This window comes from Protopterus annectens, chromosome 9.part0 (assembly GCF_019279795.1).
Source record: "Protopterus annectens isolate FY-2018-M chromosome 9.part0, PAN1.0, whole genome shotgun sequence".
Taxonomy (NCBI): Eukaryota; Metazoa; Chordata; order Ceratodontiformes; family Protopteridae; genus Protopterus; species Protopterus annectens.
In genome coordinates, this window is record NC_056743.1 from 1,266,105,975 (window position 1) to 1,266,125,882 (window position 19,908).

At 39.4% G+C, this 19,908-nt stretch overlaps 1 protein-coding gene across 1 annotated transcript in view; it reads right to left on the bottom strand.

The window, feature by feature from the left end:
• LOC122811987 (carabin-like) overlaps positions 1-19,908 on the bottom strand; it is a 1,241,323-nt gene that overhangs the window by 104,792 nt on the left and 1,116,623 nt on the right. The window contains exon 9 of the mRNA XM_044084192.1: positions 10,340-10,494. Within this exon, the coding sequence (XP_043940127.1) occupies positions 10,340-10,494 (155 nt within the window). The remainder of the gene's footprint in view (positions 1-10,339; positions 10,495-19,908) is intronic.

The following is a 19,908-nucleotide window of genomic DNA, read 5'->3' on the forward strand; positions in this document are numbered from 1 at the left end:
ATTTTCAAATATACAATTTCAAGTCAATAAGCACCTTGGTAGAATCTGCTGTCTTAGTCGGTATAAAGGTGAAACCTTTACACAAAACTGATGCATTATGTTAATTTAGCACAAACTGACTGAAGCTGACAATGTCTTCAGTGCCTGTTAACATTTCTTTCTCCCCTTCCCCGACCCCCTTCCTAAGCTTTTTCCCTTGGTTTTTCACTGAGGAGTCCTTGTAAACGGAGGTGGGGGGTTGAGATGAAAAGGTGAAAGGGGCAGGAGAGAGTACTAGTGGTAATTCATCAAGGAGATTCTGTTTGTTGAAAGAAGGAACTACCAAAATGTGTCCCCCCATGTTAACAGCATGATTGCTGATGTTGTTGGTAAAAACATTACCTCTGGTAATAGTGTTACTCTGTAAATTGTTCACTTGGCTATGAGAGATGTTCCTTTGTTGGTAATATAAGCTGTACTAGAGTAACATGCTGCCGAGTTGCTCAGGAGTTTTTTTTACCTTTCCTGATGATAATAGTGGATACCACCCTAGTAATTTTAGCACTGATGCCATAATAAAGGCCATCAAACTGAGAAAAATTAACATTGTTTGTAACAGCATTGAAGTGAAAATATTTGTTTCCAATATTTTAATTTTAGATTTATATTCTTAACCAACAATCTCATCATGGCAACACCTGTTGTGTTGAATTCTCTAGCACCGAAGCTCTTGAGGGGCAGAGACAGCTCTGACAGTTTTGGAGTTGACTTTAACACCCTGGAGCTGGTGTAAATGCTACGGCTCCGAGAGTCTTTCAGCTCTGAAGTGCTCGGCACCGAATCACTCAGGGGCACCACCAGAGGCGAAGATGCCAGCACCTTCGGATCTGAAGTGTATGACTCTGGGAATTTCAGATCCAATGGCTCCAAAACTAAAGGTTGGATTGGAGAAGGAGCCTATAATAGAGGAGTAGTACTAACCAGGGACTCCAGACATGATGAGGTTGCAGCCGGAAGAATTCCCATTTGAATCTGCATTCTGAGGAATTTCCTCATCATCCTGTCCACATCAGCTTCTGTTAGACCCTTGGATGACCAAAAAGATGAGACTGTTGAAGATGGGGAGAGGAGCCAAGAAGATATAGAATCCAGTAGAAGTTGAGGTGATCGGAACCAAGGAGATTTTTTTCCAGTCTAGGTCTCCGATCCAAAGTGGTCGGATCCCAGAGAATCTCCCTCCTTATCAACTCTTTTGGGGGTTTAAGCTCCAGACCACTTTAAACTCTGAAACAAGTGAAAAAATAACATGGCCGGACTTGCAAAACACCGGTTTTTAATACTTGTTTTAAACGCTCAACAATAAAAATACGTTTTTAGTCCCGTTTAAATGCAGGACTTCTTCAGAAACTAAACAAGTTTAAAATTCAAAGACTGGTTTTTATACATCCTTTTAAAAAACGCGCCAATTTCCTGAAATTACTTTAGTTTTAAAGGCATATACAGCCTAACAATAAGAGACTGAAACAAATCATTTTAAAGAAACAACTTCACAAATCCTTTTTTAGTCTAATATGTGCTGGAATGAATACGCTTTCTTATCTACTTCTCATATATTAATTTGTAAAATATAAAATATATAAAAAAATCTATGTGTATATACAAAATTTTATATATTTATATTATTATATTGAATTACATGAACATACATTTCATATACTGATAAGCTTATAAACAAACATTTATAAAATTCATAAAATTCATATTCGCATATGCTTACTCACACATATATCCATATATATATATATATATATATATATATATATATGTATGTATGCATACACTTGCACACATATGTGTGCAAATATATACACACACACAAACACCCACTATCTACATGACTAGAATAAATAAATAAAAACAAATGTACTTATATATAAAAAAAAATATATACACACATATATATTTAAATACATGATAAAATTATGTGTAGAAAATATTTGCTTTCATGAACCTACTATTTGAAAGAAAAAAAAAAAAAATATATATATATATATATATATATATATATATATATATATATATATACATACATATCTTAAGTTTCTTAAATCTATCTCTCCAAACTTCTCAACCTCAACAAGCACATTACTGAGCATTTATCGTTCAGACCTGGGTTTACAGAAGCATTTAATCTAAGTTGCCACATCAACTCCATTTTTTTTAAGCTCCAGAGGCTGTCAAAGCAGGTTTAGAGAGTAGAAAATCTCTAAGAATTAACTTACATATCTCACAATTAGAATCCAGGTGAATTGGACCTAATCAATAGATGCACTTGGACTGTGCATCTGAAGCCGCAGGCCACACACTTTTTGAACTCTGAAGGTTTTTCAGACATAAAAAGAAGTTATATACTCATAATAATGTTCAATCTGTGTTGACCATTTTTATTCTACCTCAATTAATGGGTTTGGATCCAATCCTCGGATCCAACTTGGCCATTACACTAGCTCGTGGCCTCCAAAAAACTCTCGAGCTCCTTCCCTAGCCATAATGCACCAATCCCTAACATCCCTCAGATCTTGTTTGCTGCTTGACAGGAAAACAATTATACTATACCATATCTGGAGCTCAACACACAGAACAGTCGTGTTCTTGAAGCCTCTCACTCCATCAGAAGTCAGTCATTGAAAAGGTTGGCAGTTGGTGGTTGGGGAGTTCTGGAAGAATGAAAATGGTCAACACAGATGGAATGTTATGGTGAGTACATAACTTCTATATCTGATACTGTCAATTTTCATTCATTCTTCAACTAATGGGACAGAGTCCCCAGCCAATTAAAATCCTGGGAGGACTCTAAGGAAGTATATTCCTGAGCCAAAGGCCGCTATTCCCCTCGAGACCAGATCTACTTTGTAATGAGTGATAAAGGTATGAGGGTTTGACCAAATTGTAGCTGCACATATATTATCCATGGAAACTGCAGATTGAAACACAGATGAAGTTGCCATAGATCTGGTTGAATGAGCTTTTAATGGTTTTGTAAGGATATATTCAACTTGTTACAGACAAAAGAAATGCATCTGTCAACTATCTAGCTAGAGTTACTTTTGTAATCGATTCACCCAATTTAGTATGTGCAAAGGAGATAAATAGCTGATCTGTCTAATTTTTTTTGTTCTCTGTAGGTAGAAACATAACTGTCTATGGACATCCAATAAATGCAGCATATATCCACCTTTATTTTCAAATTTTGGAAAGAATACTGGCAAGTTAATGGATTGGTTGATGTTGGACTCTGACACCACCATAGGAAGAAAGGAAGCATTGGTATGTAACGTGACCCTATCCTTATGAAAAATCAAATATGGAGGCTTAGAAGATAATGCCTGAAAGTTCTGAAATTCTTCTAGCAGAATGTAATTGCAACTAAAAAGCTAGTTTTCCAGGTCAGGAATTTAAGATCACATTCAGCTGCTGGTTCAAAGAGAGAATGAATTAAGGCTTGCAGTACCAAATTTAAATCCCATGGTGGAGTGGGGTCTTTATAAGGGGAGTCTTAAAAGAAGACTGCATAGCTTAGAGGAAGCCAGTGAATAATTTTGAAATCTGACATGAAAGTTATAAATTGCTGCAAGCTGGACTTTTATAGCTGATGAACTAGCACCTCTATTAAAGAAGAGTTGCCAAAAATTCCAGAAGTGATTGAACTGAGGCTGAGAAGGGGTCAATTTGATTTTGCTTTGCCCAACAAAAAATCTTTTCCATTTACTTCTGTAGAGGTTCCTAGTAGAATGTTTATGGGACTATAAAAGTATGGATTAGACAGGACAAGAGAGCATTGGTTGTCTGGCTATTTGAGAAATTGGAGAAACCACGCTGTCAGTTTGATGTTTGAGCTATCTGGGTGAACCACACCTGTTGGGTGGGACAGAAGGTCTGGAGATGGATACATAATCTGAGGTGGATATTGTAGGTGAGGCCAAAGGAAAGGAAATATGTTGATATCAGTGAAGTGCAATGAGCATGCTCTTGCTCTTCAACTGGGCTGCTTTCTACAGGAATTTGGTTATTAGGGGAGTCAAAGGGTAATAATAAAGAAAACCAGGGAGCCAATTGTGGAGTACAGCATCCCTCTGTGATTCCCCCAGTGGGGGATAAGAGCAAAAAAGCTGCTGCACTTGTTGTTTAGGGGAGAGGCAAAAAGATCTCAGCAAGGTTGGCTCCACTGACTGAAAATTATTTCCGTCACTTTGTTGTTGAGAGACCACATGTGAGGTAATAAGATGGACCTGCTCAGCTTGTCTGCTATCATGTTGGACTTCCCTGGAATATGCATTGCTAATAGAAAGAGATTGGAAGATATTGCCCATTGCCACACTCTGAGGGCTTCTCGACACAGGGGATAAGATCTGGTTCCCCCCTTGTTTGTTCATGTACCAAACTATTGACATGTTGTCTGGCTGGCTGGATTGCAATTGTTCCAAGAGGAAGAGAGTATTGGAATGCCTGCAATGTCAAAAGCACCACTTTCATCTCCAGAACACTGATATACAAGTTGGCCTCTTCGGTGGACCAAGTGTCTTGGACTGTTTTCCCCAGGAAATGCCCAATCCCAATCTGAAAACCATCTGTGGTCACTATGGCCTTGGGCGGAAGAAGGACGAGAGCATGGCCTTGTAATACCTGCTGCAATTGCACCCACCAGCAAAGGTATCTTTTGCATACTTGAGTTACTCTTCTCTTCACTGACATGGGTTGAGATAGTATTGACCACCATATTGTTAGCATCCATTGTAGAATTCTCACGTGGAATCTCGCTAAAGGAACTAAAATTATCGCTGCTGACATTGACCCCAGGGCTTGCAGAATCAACTAGGCTGAAATTCTGATAATGAAAATTATTTTCCTGACCTGCATTATCATTTCTACTCTTGACAGTGGAAGTGAAGCTACCATATATACTGTGTTGAACACTGCTTCTATGAATGCTAATGTATGGGTTGGTTGTAAGTAAGACTTGTTGTAATTTATAGTTATTCTGAGATGTGAACAAGTCTGTAGAACCTGATGTCATGCTTCTATCAGTCGATGCCTCATCGAGGCAATAATGAGCCAGTCGTCTAGATATGGAAACACCTGTAATCCTTGCAGTCTCAAGTGACCTGCTACCAGGGCCATGCATTTGGTGAACATCCTGGGGGCTGTGGTGAGGCCTAAGGGAAGTGCTCTGAACTGACAGTGACTGGCTCTCAGTTAGAAGTGTCAGTACCTTCTGAATCATCTGTTCATCTTTATCTGATAGTACACGTCCTGATGGTCTGTCAAGCACAACCAGTCATCCTTGCTCCAAAAGGGCAGAATGGACTGAACATTGACCATCCAGAACTTCATTTGTCGAACCGACTTGTTCAATATAGTGAGATCCAAAACTGGTCTCCGGTCCCCTGTTTTCTTTGGCAGTAAAAAGAACCTTGAGTAAGTTTCAGAGTCTATTTGGTCTGGTGGGAACTCTTGGATGACTCTTTCTTAGCAGTTTTTGGATTTCTACAGCTGTTGCTTTCCTCTGATTGGGTGGAACATCTAACAATTTTTTTAAGAATAGAGGAAGTAGGGAAAAGGGAATTATATAACCTCTGGAAATAATTTTCTGCACCCAACTGTCTTTTGGTGTAGCTATCCAGTCTCTCTGGTGTGGAGATAAGAGACTCTTGACTGCCACCAGGCCTCCTTTCAGGAGCACTGAAAGGGTCCATCAGAAAAAAAAATCTCTAGACCCCTTGTTTTGTGGGCCTCCTCTTCCACAGGGGCATCAGCTTCCATTATAGCTCCCTTCTCTGCCTCTGGGGGAACTATCTCCATGTGTGTCCTGGAAAAGACCCTGGGACTTTCCTGAACCACATTCTTTGATTCCTGGAAAAGATCCTTTGAGGGGGTGAAAAATGCATGCCCACTGCACAGAAAGTCTTTCCGTCTTTCTCATACCTGAAGAGTGTGTCCTTCACTGTGGGGTCAATCAAAGAAGTGGCATGCCATCAAAAGGAGCACTGATAAATGAGGACTTGAAGGGCTCCTCAAAATCACACAGGGCATCCAGGCATACCTCCTGATGGAAATACTTGAACCTATGTCCCTTGAGGCACCTTTTGCAGTGTGCAAGATAAGCCTCATGGATGAATTAGATATAGCTTGTAGGGTAGCTAACTGAGAGACTACTGAGGATTGATCCTCAGCAGTTTCGATTCCAGAAAGAGATTTTGATAGCTCCTTAATCAAATCTCTTTGAAGTCTCATAAAATATGCCAGATATTTCGGTGATCTGACTGCAAAAGTTGCTGAATCATAAACATTCTTCACAAATCTGTCAATCACCCTAGACTCTCTGTTAGAAGGATGGACAGAGAAACTATGTTCCACAAGTTCCTTTTTTGCAGCTGCTGCCATGAACATGGCATCTACTGGCACCCCTTTACCCCATTCCCTTCCTACTGGTGAAGCCAGAATTCAGTCTAGTCTTTTGGGAATTGGCTCAACTATATCAGGTTCCCTCCATACCTGCCTAGAAACCAAATCAATGAGCTCATTGGCAGGTAGACTAACCCAGGAAGTAGATGGGCCAGCTCCAAATGCCTCCAGAAATACTGATTCCTCCTGAGAAGGGTCTTGGGAAGACCAGCCACTCATCTGCTTAAGGATCTCAAGAATGTCTCCAAATGAGATGTCATCAGATGGTGATTTTGTGCCTCCCTCTCCTTCATAAAAGTCAGTATCCTCAGTGACTGACTTTTGAGGAGAGTCCAAGTGCCTCATTTTGCACTTCCTCTTCCTACGGACTTCCTTGGTAGGGTGGCCTGGTGAAGTATCAGAAGAGATTAGGATACTCTGCTGGGTGGTGTGGAAGCTTTGAGCTGGCTGTTCCTATGAGGTAGAATGTTAAGGCTCACAGTGCAAAGTCATTTGAGAAGTAGAAGTTGGATCTGAGGGGCAGGACCCATCTGTCCTGCCGGAGCAGCGAACACTCTCTTCACAACCTCAAAGGTAGATTGCTCCAGATAAAAGAAAATAATGGAGGTGAGAAAGCAAGTTTCTGGCCCATCACCTCCTTCTACTCTGAGAACAACCCACCCGAAGTGGAAGTCGGAGTCGAGGCGCCCAGTGTTGAGGCTCCAATAGCAACAGATGGCTCTGAAAACCTCAGAGTCAACTCCAACCTCCTGGATCCAAATGGGATGCTTCAGCTCTGAGAGTTATCTGACTTCGAGCATGTCGGAGCTGGTGCACTCAGAGTAGTATTTAGATCTGAAAAAAGTGTTTTCTTCAGATCCGAATCAGACAGAAATGAAACGCTTGGATCTGAGGACTCTAAAAAACAGGCTGAATTAGAGAAGGAGCTGTAATGGGTGGACTAGTGGATGATTGGGCTTCCTGTCCCGAAGGGGTAATATGCACCATGAGGAATTTCCTCATCATTCTCCCTACATCTGCTTCAGTCAGACTCTTGGATGAATGAGAAGATGCCAGGGATGGAGACTTGGAGTGCCTTTCCAAAAAAGGGGATGGCAGCCTGGATGAAACTGGATTCAAATAAAGGATTCAAATGAGGGCAGTGTGTGGTCCTGGGTAGAGGCTTCAGATCCATAACAGTATATTCTGAAGTAGATTTTGTCAGCTCCGAAGAAGGGTGGATCTTGACAAGTTTCAGACCTAATTTCTCCACTTTTTCTGGAGTATCTGATGTGGAAGAGACTGAAGACTCTGAAGGTTTAGAGCTTTTCAATGGGTCTTTAACTTTCTGTTTGGGGGATTAAACCCCCCTGATGGCTTCATAAACAGAGGTGGGCTGCAAACACTTTAATATTAATTTATTTCTCCTACCTGCAAGAACATGAGAGTTTAACTTATTACAAATACTGCAATCTATTTTTAAATAATCTGGGCCCAAATAATATACTCAAAGAGAATGGGCATCAGATATATTCAATTTGTGCCCACCCTTCTCACATTTTTAATCCTGAAGGACCTTTTTTGGACATCTTGTCAAAAAGATAAGAAACCAAAAATATACAACAACTTTTTTTTTTTTTAAACTAAGAAAGGACAGACAAGTAAAGTACCACCTATGGTGCTAAAAAAATTATACCAGGTGTAATAGAAAGGAAAAGGTAATATCAACAATGGTACATTTAGAATACACAAAATATATAAGGGTTGGAAAGGAAAACTAGGCCTACCAACAAAAGTAGGTGGAAAATTACTCTAACGAGTGTATGAAAGGAGCTTAGATGTACAGAGACAAAGAAAAAGATATATATTTAACAAATAGATTGTTAGAAAGGGAAAATGTATAGAAAAACTTATCTCCCACTCTATGTCTTGAGAGCTGAAGAAAACCAAGTACAGATACAAAAGCGGCAAATGAGATCTGGGGGATGTTAGGGATTGGTGTATTATGGGTAGGGAAGGAGCTCGAGATTGTTTTGGAGGCCATGAGCTAGTATAATGGCCAAGTCAGATCCGAGGATCAGATCCAAACCTATTAGTTAAGGAATGAATGAAAACTGACAGCATCAGATTTAACATTCAACGGGAAAGAATTAAGAATTAAGAAGTGATTTTTTTTTTTAAATAGCCACTAGGAAAGAAATAAAGAAAAATACCTGCAATGGTAAAAAGAATACTAAGACGTGCCAAGGAAATACAAACAATGATACTTAATACTCAAAGGGAGAGTAAAATATTTTCCTGTATAGATATAAGAGTTATATAAAGTGTTATAAAAAGGGTGGACAAACAAAAAGGGTATAATATATAGAATAACTTTAAATCACAGAAACAGAGTGTGCTTGCTCTAGTGTAAACAGTGACCACATTCGTATACTAAGACAGCAAATGAGATCTGAGGTATGTTACGTGACTAGGGCATTATGGGTAAAGGGAAGAGCTTGAGAATTTCAGAATGTTGCATGAGCTGGAAGAAGCAGCTGAGTCAGATCTGAGGATCAGATCTGAACAAAACAGTTAAGGAATGAATGAAAATGACAACATCAAATCAGTGATTAAAAAAGCAGTATCTCAGACCTATGATTTTCATATTACCTAGATAATTGAAGGCCTTCCTACTTGTCACAGATTACTCACCAGTAAATGCCTTCTAAACTCTCCTTTTCCACAACTATTGCGCAAAGATTCATTGTATATTTTACAAATTATGCTATGCTCTTGTAGCCTGTTCCATTCCAATTAGTTAACTTAAGTCTGCCAAGTACATTTCTTGACTGTATTTTAATTTAGACTTAGAAACACATATAATTGCCAGTGGAAGGAATCATTTGTCCATCTAGTTCATCCACAATGCATCTACACAGTCCCACTGAGTCCTCAACTCTCTATTCATTCCCACCTCTAGCATTTTTACAGTCAAGTTTTTTTTCATTTATTTACAGTAGCTTTATCACACAATCAAATTCCTATGAAGAAATGTCAGAAATCTTTTCACAGATTTTAAAATAAGAGTATATGTAGTTTGCAACAATAAAACACAGAGCTTCACATGAAAAGGGAACACAACAAGAGCTTAACAGTACCCTTTTCTGGTATTTTATGGATAAAGTACTTTATATGTAGATTTGATAATATCCCAACAGTTTCAAGCTTTGTAGCTGGTACCATTATTGCATTCAGCTTTTCCAGTGATGGGTGGCTGTGAAATAACTTTTCTAGTGGAGGGAGGCTGAAAATGCAGGCAGGCTGCAAGGTGGCATTATAAATTTTCTCCAGAACCGAGTGTGAGCATGTACATATATAAGCCCTGTAATTGGCTGGCATCCAATTCAGATCTGGTTCTTTCCTAGTAATTGCAACAGTCTGAGTAGGGGCTAGATCCTGTTATCCTGAAATGGATAAAAGTGGAACATAAAATAAATGGATGGATGGAATTCTGAATAAAAACCAGAATGATGGATATTTGGGAAGTATGATAACTTTTGGGGATAACAGAGCAGCTGAAAAGGGAAAGAGCAACTTAAGGAAATTTGAAAATATCACACCAAAACAGGTTATTTCCCTTGTTGTCTTAGTAGCATGACCCTTTTCTTTTTATAATACTTCAAAAGAAAGTGATGGGTGTTTGGGGGAGGGAGTTGTCCTCTTATTGTACAGTTGACGCTTTCTGCTCCTCCTGCCTTAGTTTGCCATGCATGGTCATATATCCCACATATAGCCTAACACTGAGTTATTCATTAAAATGGTTCCAATTTCGTGTATGATTCTTCTAATGTGCCGTTTACAGTTGTAATAACAGTTACCCTGTAATTATCATTCATGCATTTCAGTTTTTAAGATAGAAACTAGCTTATTTACTTACCTCATGGACTACAAATTCTTCTTGAAGAAGTTGTGGTGGAATGGTGCGCAGTTTCTCTAGAGTGTCTACCAGCTCATTGCACTCTTTCACCTTTTCTGGGGAACCCAGTGCAATTTTAACAAGCAATAGGGCTACCCGGAACAACACTTTTACACCTGCAGAAAAGTACCAAATCACATTAAAGAACAATACGTTTTGATACAAATAATTAAATGAAATTTTATTTCAGTCACTGTACAGCAAAGGTTTGTAACTATTCATTGCAAAGGGTTTTGCCAAAAATATAAGCTAGTACGATACTCATTGCTTAAAAATGGCTACACTGATTACAGATGCACAGTGTTAGACATGCCTCTCAACAACTTGGAAAAAGAGTACATGAGGTTATGGGCAAAGTCTTCATGTCCAGGAGACATTGCCCAGAAGGATGACTCAGTAGATCTGGATAGGAGTTCAACATCTAGAACACAGCAGATGAGGCCAAAGGAAATTTATTTTGATTAATTTCAGAAATATCTATCTAACTTCAAGTCATCAGGGTTTAACCGCCATGAATTCCACAGCATTTGAAAGTCATCGCAACATCTGATGCATAACTGGAAAAAACTTGTTTGTTCTATTTGTATTTTACCAAAAACTTCAAAACAATACATTTTAAACAATAGACATGCATAGTTACAACACCAGTGACTAACTCTCTCCAGAAGACAATATGTACTCAAACTAAGTTGGGGGCCATGCCCACTACACCTCCCAATGTGGGGGGCTGTGCCCCCGCACCCCCCTAACTAGGTATACTAACTCCAGGATTGCACTACAGTGGGGAAAAAGGGCATATACCTTTTACTTGTCTTACAGTACTCTACACAGTGCCATATATATATACTAAGTTCAGTTCAGTGAAATGAGATTCAGTGAAATGAGTTTTTGGTAATTTGTTTTCATCGTTGTGGTCGGGGTGAAATCAAATTCAGTGAAATGAGATTCAACAGAACAAAGCAGACCCATATATACATACTTTATGAATAGCATTAATTTATCAGCACCTATTTTGTACTATCTTCATCATTAAGGGCTTACACATGAACCATAGCAAAATTAGAATTATAAATGTTACACCTATGAGCCCCCCAACCTGGAATCAGACAGGTTAGCCATGCCCATGGTGAGCTGTCAGCTCCTTTGGCATATGAAAAATATACAGCTTTCTATAGTATACCCAGATGAATCTTAATTATCATTCAATGCCTAGAATGATTGTGTAGTATTTGTAAGTCACACATTCTCTCTTTTCAGAATGGAATAAATACGCATCTCATTTACTTGTATTAATTTCAGAACTATCTATATAACTTCAAGTCATCAGGGTTTAACCTCCATGAATTCCACAGCATATGAAAGTCATCTGCATTTATCCTATATGCACTACTAACTTCTCTACTGCTCTCATTGCACTTTTACAAACCCCCTCCAATTTACATGTTCCCACAAGTCTTATGTGACTACTGTTAATCTACATAAAATGTATAAGACACTGTTGGTATCCTTTTATTCCCATGTCCCATGATCATTGATCATTAGATAACTCACACTTGAAGCCTGATATTTTTATATACTGTGTATCATTAAGCAGCCCTTATTACTTGCTTCTGCAGGTAGTCATAGAAATAATTCTGGCAAAAGTCACTAGAAACATGCCAGTTCACTTTCTAAGCTGATGCTTGAATAGTATCAGTTGTGCTGCTGCACTGAAAAATATGTTTGTTCATACTGTGCATACAGTGAAAAGTGTCTGGTAATAGAAACACATCAGCCTGAGCATCAAATTAACTGCATTTCGAATACTAACATAATCTTCAACTGTTGATACACTTTTCTCAAAGTGAAGAAAGTCATTAAATCTGTTTTATTGAACAAATCAGTCCCTAGGTCAGAATTACCATAAGATAAAATTATCACCACTAAACGTGTCTCACACTTCATAAGTAACAACTCCCTGATGCACAGACACAAAAATGTCATTAATGCCACACCTGTAATAAATTCCAGGAACAAGGTACTGCAGCAGTCCAAGGGATAGACCAAACAAGCTTCACCAATAGTAGATTAAATGAATTTATTGAAGCGCTTTTCATCTGCACTGTGTGCAAACGTCTTCAGATAATGCCACACAACCTCTCCTGTAGCTGGATTATTTTTTCTCCCTTAGTCACTAGTCTTAGTCAGTTAGTTAATTAATTCATCCATTAACTAACGTGTCCTAGTTTATTCATGTTTTTGCAAAAAGGTTTGAGGATTACTAATAGCACATGCCCGACTGCATCTAGTCTCCTGTAATTTCAGGAAAAATAACATTTTGTGAAAATCCAAACGTGTATATGTGTAAAGTAATCCAGATAGAGTTACAATGTACAGATTACTATTGGTTTGAAACAACTGGCAATTATTGGTAGTTACCACTCTCTACATGAATGAAGGTTTCCATATGTCTATACACAAAAATTACCAGTACTGATGTTCTTGTAAAACCTATGTTAATAACTTTCTACAAACTATAAAATAAGCAAAACGTTATTATCTGTAGTTTCCTGACACATTAACCTTAAAATAAAATACATCTACTTCAACTTTCTATGCACTACAAAACATCCAATCCCTTGTGATTCAGATTAGCAGTTACTAGTTAGTCAGAAACTGAATCCTGAAACTTCTGATTTTACACAACCTGAATCTTTTTTTATAGGTTCACATATACATTATACATAAATAAATAATTCCCCAGGATTCAATAAACTCTGTTTAGGCTTCACCCAGAGCCTACATGGAGTTTACATGTTTGTGTGATGGTGCGTGGCAGCATGCAATGCATATTAATAATATGCGGTGCACCCAAGTTAGGTTTTGTGGCATGTAAGTAAACATGGCTACAATTCTGTTTAATGCAGAGCACCTACGGTCTGTGGATTTGTACGGAGTGCCAGAATGACCACCAGGGCTTAACAGATAGATGTGAATCTGTTAGTGCAACATATTTCCACAAAGGTCAACATAATGCAGGGATATTTAACCAGAAATACGGATATATTTGCCACAGATGTTGCATAGACATGGTATAATGAAACTCAAACATACCTGTCATCCTCTTTGAGCAAGATATGCGGACAAAGGCATAAATAATGGGGGACAAAGGTCCAAAATAGGGATGGATTTTTAATATTGCACTTCCAAACTTAGAAAGTTGATAGAATAAATAGGTTGTACATTATTTCTGAAGAGCATGAAGTTTGAAACTCAAATGTCAGTCATCAGTTTCTGACCAATCCACAATGACATGCCAGAAAACAAAATGTTATGAGGAAAAGATAACAAATATGTGACAAAAAAACTGGACATTCTGCACAAATCAGGACAATGGAGAGGTATGCACTCAAATGTATGTAATAGTGAGTCACATCAGGCCAGAGATCACCCCAGTGATATGGCAGAAAGCCACAAATTTGATAAGGAAAACATCTGGGCATCCTGGGGATATCTGGACAGTGGAGAGGTATTAATGTGAAGTATATGTGAAGTATATGGTCGAAACACAGTACAGGATAGTGCACCTACAGTGCAGAGTATTGTGATATCCCATTTCCGGCATTCTGTATTGAAGTTGTGTTAATGATTTTAACAAGACATGGAGTGCCATGTAAAATGTTCACTCAAGGGAAGTGTGTGTATTGAATAGGGACAGGCAGATGAATTGTAGGAACGAACACAGGGAAAGAGAACAGGTGAAACTCCCTCATGTACAGCAGAGGAGGGCATGTCAATGGAAGATGGTCGAGCAGCAACACCAAGCAAACATCTATATGGTACAGTACAGACTGCATAGTGAAAATGTGTTGTTTGTGACTGTCACAAAAGGTGACATAACAATGGGGAGGATGTCTGTGTGAGAAAAGCATCCTTACATGAACAATGCAGAGGACATCTATCAGGGATCTGATATACAATTGGGGTAGGGTCCATAATGTGAAGCAGTGCAAACTGATACGCCTGAATATGAGTGTACTCTCAGCAGGTCTCAAGCAAGGTGGTCACAGGTAAAGGATTGTGGAAAACATTACAAAAACCAACCACAGTCATGGACAATATCAGAATAATACCACCACTAACACACACACACATATATATATATATATATATATATATATATATATATATATATATATATATGCATATACACACATACACACACATAAATATATATATATATATATATATATATATATATATATATATATATATATATATATATATATATATATATATGTATATGGCACAATCCACACTGTCACAAATGACATACATGCCATTAATGTTGTCAAACACCTATGTATGCAGTGTGTACATAAGCAGAACAGGTAGCACACATGATCAGGTATAACAACTTGGTTGGTGTTCTACACCATCAGACAGCTGTGTATATTTCACAGGAATAATAACTAGGTATGGCCAATAAGCTCTGTGACAGCACACTGTAACTAAGGCAGTACACTTCAGATACACATCACTGGAGGATGTGTAGGGAGGTACATGAAAAAGGGTGCATTGCACACAGTTATTGATGTGATGAAGGCTGGGAACCATGAAGGTATTAAGGCCTCTAACATGCTTGCCCTTCACATACCCAGTACTTGTTTTACATTCAAGGGATTAGTCAGCACTGTGACCACATGCTGGTGGATGTACCACTTGCCATCTACCCAGGACACGGGTCACATACCTATTGGTCTAATTATATGGTGTGATATCCACATTATGCTTGGGTGATGTGTTTGTTTCCTGATTCAGCAAATCACTGCATGTTTGTTGTCAATGCAGGTGTTGTCATGGCTGTAGCAGCAGTTTTTGGTATGTGTTGATACTGTCTGTATTATACTAATATCACAGTTGGAGTCAATGACTGCCCACAATCTGTAGTCCTTCAGGCAGCTGTTTGGACACAGCATGTGTATGTCATCTGTGATGTCCATCACTTATCTAATAGGCAGGAAAGGGCCTAACAGACACCCCTGATGTATCGACCTGATCACTGTACCTGAGTTATAGGTCATGTCACACTGTCATCATAGTGAGATGCCATGTATGCCAAACACTGATCTACCCATATGGTGATATAGCTGTTTATGGTCACATATGACAGTGTTGATTGAATACCTCAGTATGGATTTGTCTTTGAGGACATCTATCAGATGTAATGGACTTGATGTAGCATTAACAGCTCACACAGGTCAGTTGCACACACCAGGAATATTACTAGTGTACATATAGAAAAGGTCCATAATGACATGTTGGTCTACCTCACAGTCAAGGAGTGTAAGGATTTCTGTATACATGCATGTATCAGATGCTGTCCCCACATCTCAGTGATGCATGCTGATGTACATCCTTGTATGGGAACATAGGCCATGTGGAAGGTGTGTTGAATTGTGTATCCAACCATATCAGGAAGGCGTATGTGCTGAGTCATGCCAAACGTGATCTGTGATTTTGTCACAGTCCACTGATTCCATGTGATATGCCTGGATAATGTAAGACAGTGCATACTGCCTATCATGAACTGGCCTAAGGTTTTGGCACAATCTCCACACAGTATCATTGGGAAAACCTCCAAGCTGGGGATTAACCCTTACGTCAGTTGATGGATGACCAACTTTCTCACTGACAGAACACATCATGTGAAAGCTGGTGAATCAACCTATACCAGTAGAGCTGTCACCTTTGACAAACTTCAGAGATTTGTGCTTGGCTCTTCCACTGTTTGAACTCTATTTCTCAACAGTTCAGAATAAGATATATGGCCTTTGGCTTCCAAGTTTTCTGATTCTTGCATATTGTGTGCAATCAAGTCCACCAGTGGTGACAACATAGTACAGGAGAAGCTAACACACACACCGGTGACAAAGGCACAAGATGTACAATTAAATGCAGAAATGTGTGTTTGTAATGTTGCCCATCTGAAAAGTGGAATTCCATGTTAGTCACAGCATTTACAACAGTCCTTATATGCAGAAACCCAGTGATGCAAGCACATGTACATAGGAATCTGAACTTTGACCACCAAGTGTCTACACTGGTATTGAAAGCCTATGATACGCACATCATAAGCCACACTAACATAATAAGATCTTAGGATTGTATTATAGCACTGTAGTCAAACCTCATCATAACACTAATACAGTATAATGCTCTCTTTTCATGCACCTCACCAGACACATGTAGCAGCTGGAGAGACCACAGGGCTTTCTCAGCAAGATGACACAGGGCATACAAACCATGCCCTGGTGTGTGTGGATAGACTATAAGCCATGTCACAGTAATCTTTATTGCATAGGATGAGGTGACTTCTGCCTGGCCTCCAGGACAGTCTATCACCCTGCCCCTGGTAGGAGTACTACATATCCAAAAATGTGATATAGCTGATGATAGCAGCAGTGTATGTTGAGGAGAATAAAACAGTGTCCCACATGCTGGCATAAAATGCTCTCTGTAATGTCAAGCAACAGCTCTCTCTCTCTCTCTCTCTCTCTCACACACACACACACACACACACACACACACACACACACACACACACACACACACATGCACATGTACACACACCCACACACAGCTGACTGCAGTGAGAACAGAACCTCTGCCTAAGTACACAGATTACAGAACCCAGGACTTTACACTAATGCCACAGCTCCAGTCCGACTTGGAGTGTCTCAGACAACAATTTATAGCTGATGACATCAGCAGTGTCTGTTGAGAAGAATATGAGAGTGTTCCACATGCTGGTGTAAAATACTTTCTGTAATGTCAAGCAACAGCTCACACACAGACATCCAGTTGACTGCAGTGAGAGCAGAACCCCTACCAATCTAATTATACAGACTGCACAGTACCGTACTTTACACAAACACCATGGCACAAGTCTGACTTTTACAAGACTGCAGATGAACTTATAGTAGATGACATCAGCCGCCATGTGGGAGACAAGATGTTGGGTAGGCTGCATGAAATGGACGTGTAGGCATCTGTAGGTATAAAAATACTGTCAATCCATGTCATTGGAGCAGTAACTGTGGGATACACATTTCTGCTGTTCTGTCTAGACACACACACACACACACACACACACACACACACACACACACACACACACACACACACACACACAGTTGACTGCAGTGAGAACACAACCCATACCTACCCAATTACACAGACTACAGAGCAAAGTACTTTATGCAAGCACCTCTCCACAAGTCTGACTTTTACAACACTGCAAGTGAACTTATACTGGATGACACCAACAGGCTATGTTGGAGACAGGATGTTGGACTGGCCGCATGAAATGGACATGTATGCATCTGCAAGTATCAAAATTCTGTCAACCCATGCCATTGGATTAGTAACTGTGGGATACACACTTCAGCTCTTCTGCCTGCAGAGACACACACACACACACACACACACACACACACACACACACACACACACACACAGTTGAATGCAGTGAGAACAGAACCCCTACCTATCTAAGCATACAGAGTACAGAACACAGTGTGTTATGCAAGAAACATGGCACAAGTCTGACTTTTACAAAACTGCAGGTGACCATATAGTAAATGACATCAGCAGGTCATGTGGGAGACCAAATGTTGGGAGACCTGCTTAGGCTCATGCTTCATATGTTCATAGGAGGCTACTAGCCCAATGGCCTTATGGTGTTTAGAAGCCTAGCTGTGAAAAAATACAAGTACCCTTACTGAACAGAGTTGGATGGTAATTGTTAGCAGAGTGATTTTGTGAGCAGCCTCAAATGGCCCTGTCCATGTGGGGCATAGGTGCCACCCCAGAGGTGGCTTTACTATCACTCAATCAGTAGTGAAGGTTTTACTTGAATAGGGACATCAAGAAGCAATGATTCACATGCAGTGGGAGCCTATTACAGAGGAGTGTAAGTTGTTGGGGTGATCTATCTATCTCTCCAGCATGCTCTGTTTATGTCACAGGCTAGTTAGAGAACCCTGATACAAGTTATTCTTGTCCCATTTGATTTGCAGATGCCAAGCATTTCCAGTAGGTCAATGTCTGAGACTGCTCTGTAGGCCAGGCAAAGGTCACCTCTCAGCAGCCTGCATGATACTGAGTACACTGACAGGTCTTTCAGTCTTCCCATGTATGTCAGGTTTAGAGGATCTGTAGTCCCCCAGGCACAACCCTATGTTTTCTCCAATTGCTGCAGGTGTCTGGTGAGGTACAGACAGAAGGGAGCATTGTACTCACTTAGTAGTCTGATAAGGTTGGAGTACAGAAGAGGTATGACAACCCTGGTCTTAGATGTGATGTCCATATGTATGATATGCACAATGGAGAATATATGTGTCACCACTATGGACACAGTGATGAAAGTGTAGAGTGCTAACAAAATGTGTTCCAAACGCTCACTACACTGTGTTTGAGGTTAGAGGGGTACTATGTATATCATAATTATCAGGGGTACTTTATTGCCAAAGGAGACAATGAGCCATTATATTTATTTATTATTTATTTTTATTTTATTTATTTTATTTTACATTTCTTGACCGGGCTAGTCTAGCTGGATATATGTCCATTTTCAGTAGAGGCCCGGGGAGAAAAGCTCCAAGCATTAGCAGTGACAGAGATTACATTAATATAGTAATAGTCAAATGAATTACAGCACATTGTTACATTGAGGTTCAGATAAACTTGTACAGAGTCCTTTAGTAGGTTAAAGCTAAGATCAAATACAGAGAGCAATCATCTGAGAGATAGCAATCAAAAGAACAAAATTTTGAATTGTAAACCATTTTTATCAATTTTTTATTTTTTTAAGTAGTAAGAAGGTAATCAATATTACAGGTATGTGACATAGAACAGTGGAGTAGAGATGTGTAGAGAAAGCAAGAAGGGGAAAGAGATATCGGTCAGGGTTAGAGCAGGGACAAAGCCAGTGAGTTTTAAGATATTCTTTAAGATGATTTTTAAAAAGATGAGTGGAAGCAAGAGATGAAAGTTCATTAGGAAGCTGGTTCCAGCTTTTTCCAACTGTGTTGGAGAAAAGTGAGTCTCCAGCTTTGTTGTTAGATTTAGTAGTGGAAACTAGACTCTTGTTAGCTGAGCATAGTGTTGCCAGATTTTTGTAGGGGGTAATCAGATTAGTAAGGATTGGGGTATTATTTGGGTGATAAAGGATCTTTTGGGTGATACCAAGTTGTTGACACAGTAGTAGGTTCTGCAGTTCTAACCATCCCAGTTGTTTGAGGTTGTGGCAGTGGTGAGTTCTAAAGGGGGTGCCAGTGGCAAATCTGGCTATATTTTTGCAACTGGTGGAAAGTTTGGTAAGGTTGTTTCTAGATAGATTGGTATATATTGTAGAAGCATATAGCAGGGTAGAGATCATTTGTGTCTGGGCAATAGTGATTCTGGCAGAAGGGGTAAGGAAGGGATTGATTCTGTAAAGGTTGCCTAGTTTTTGTTGATAGACTTTATTGTAGAATTTATATGGTCAT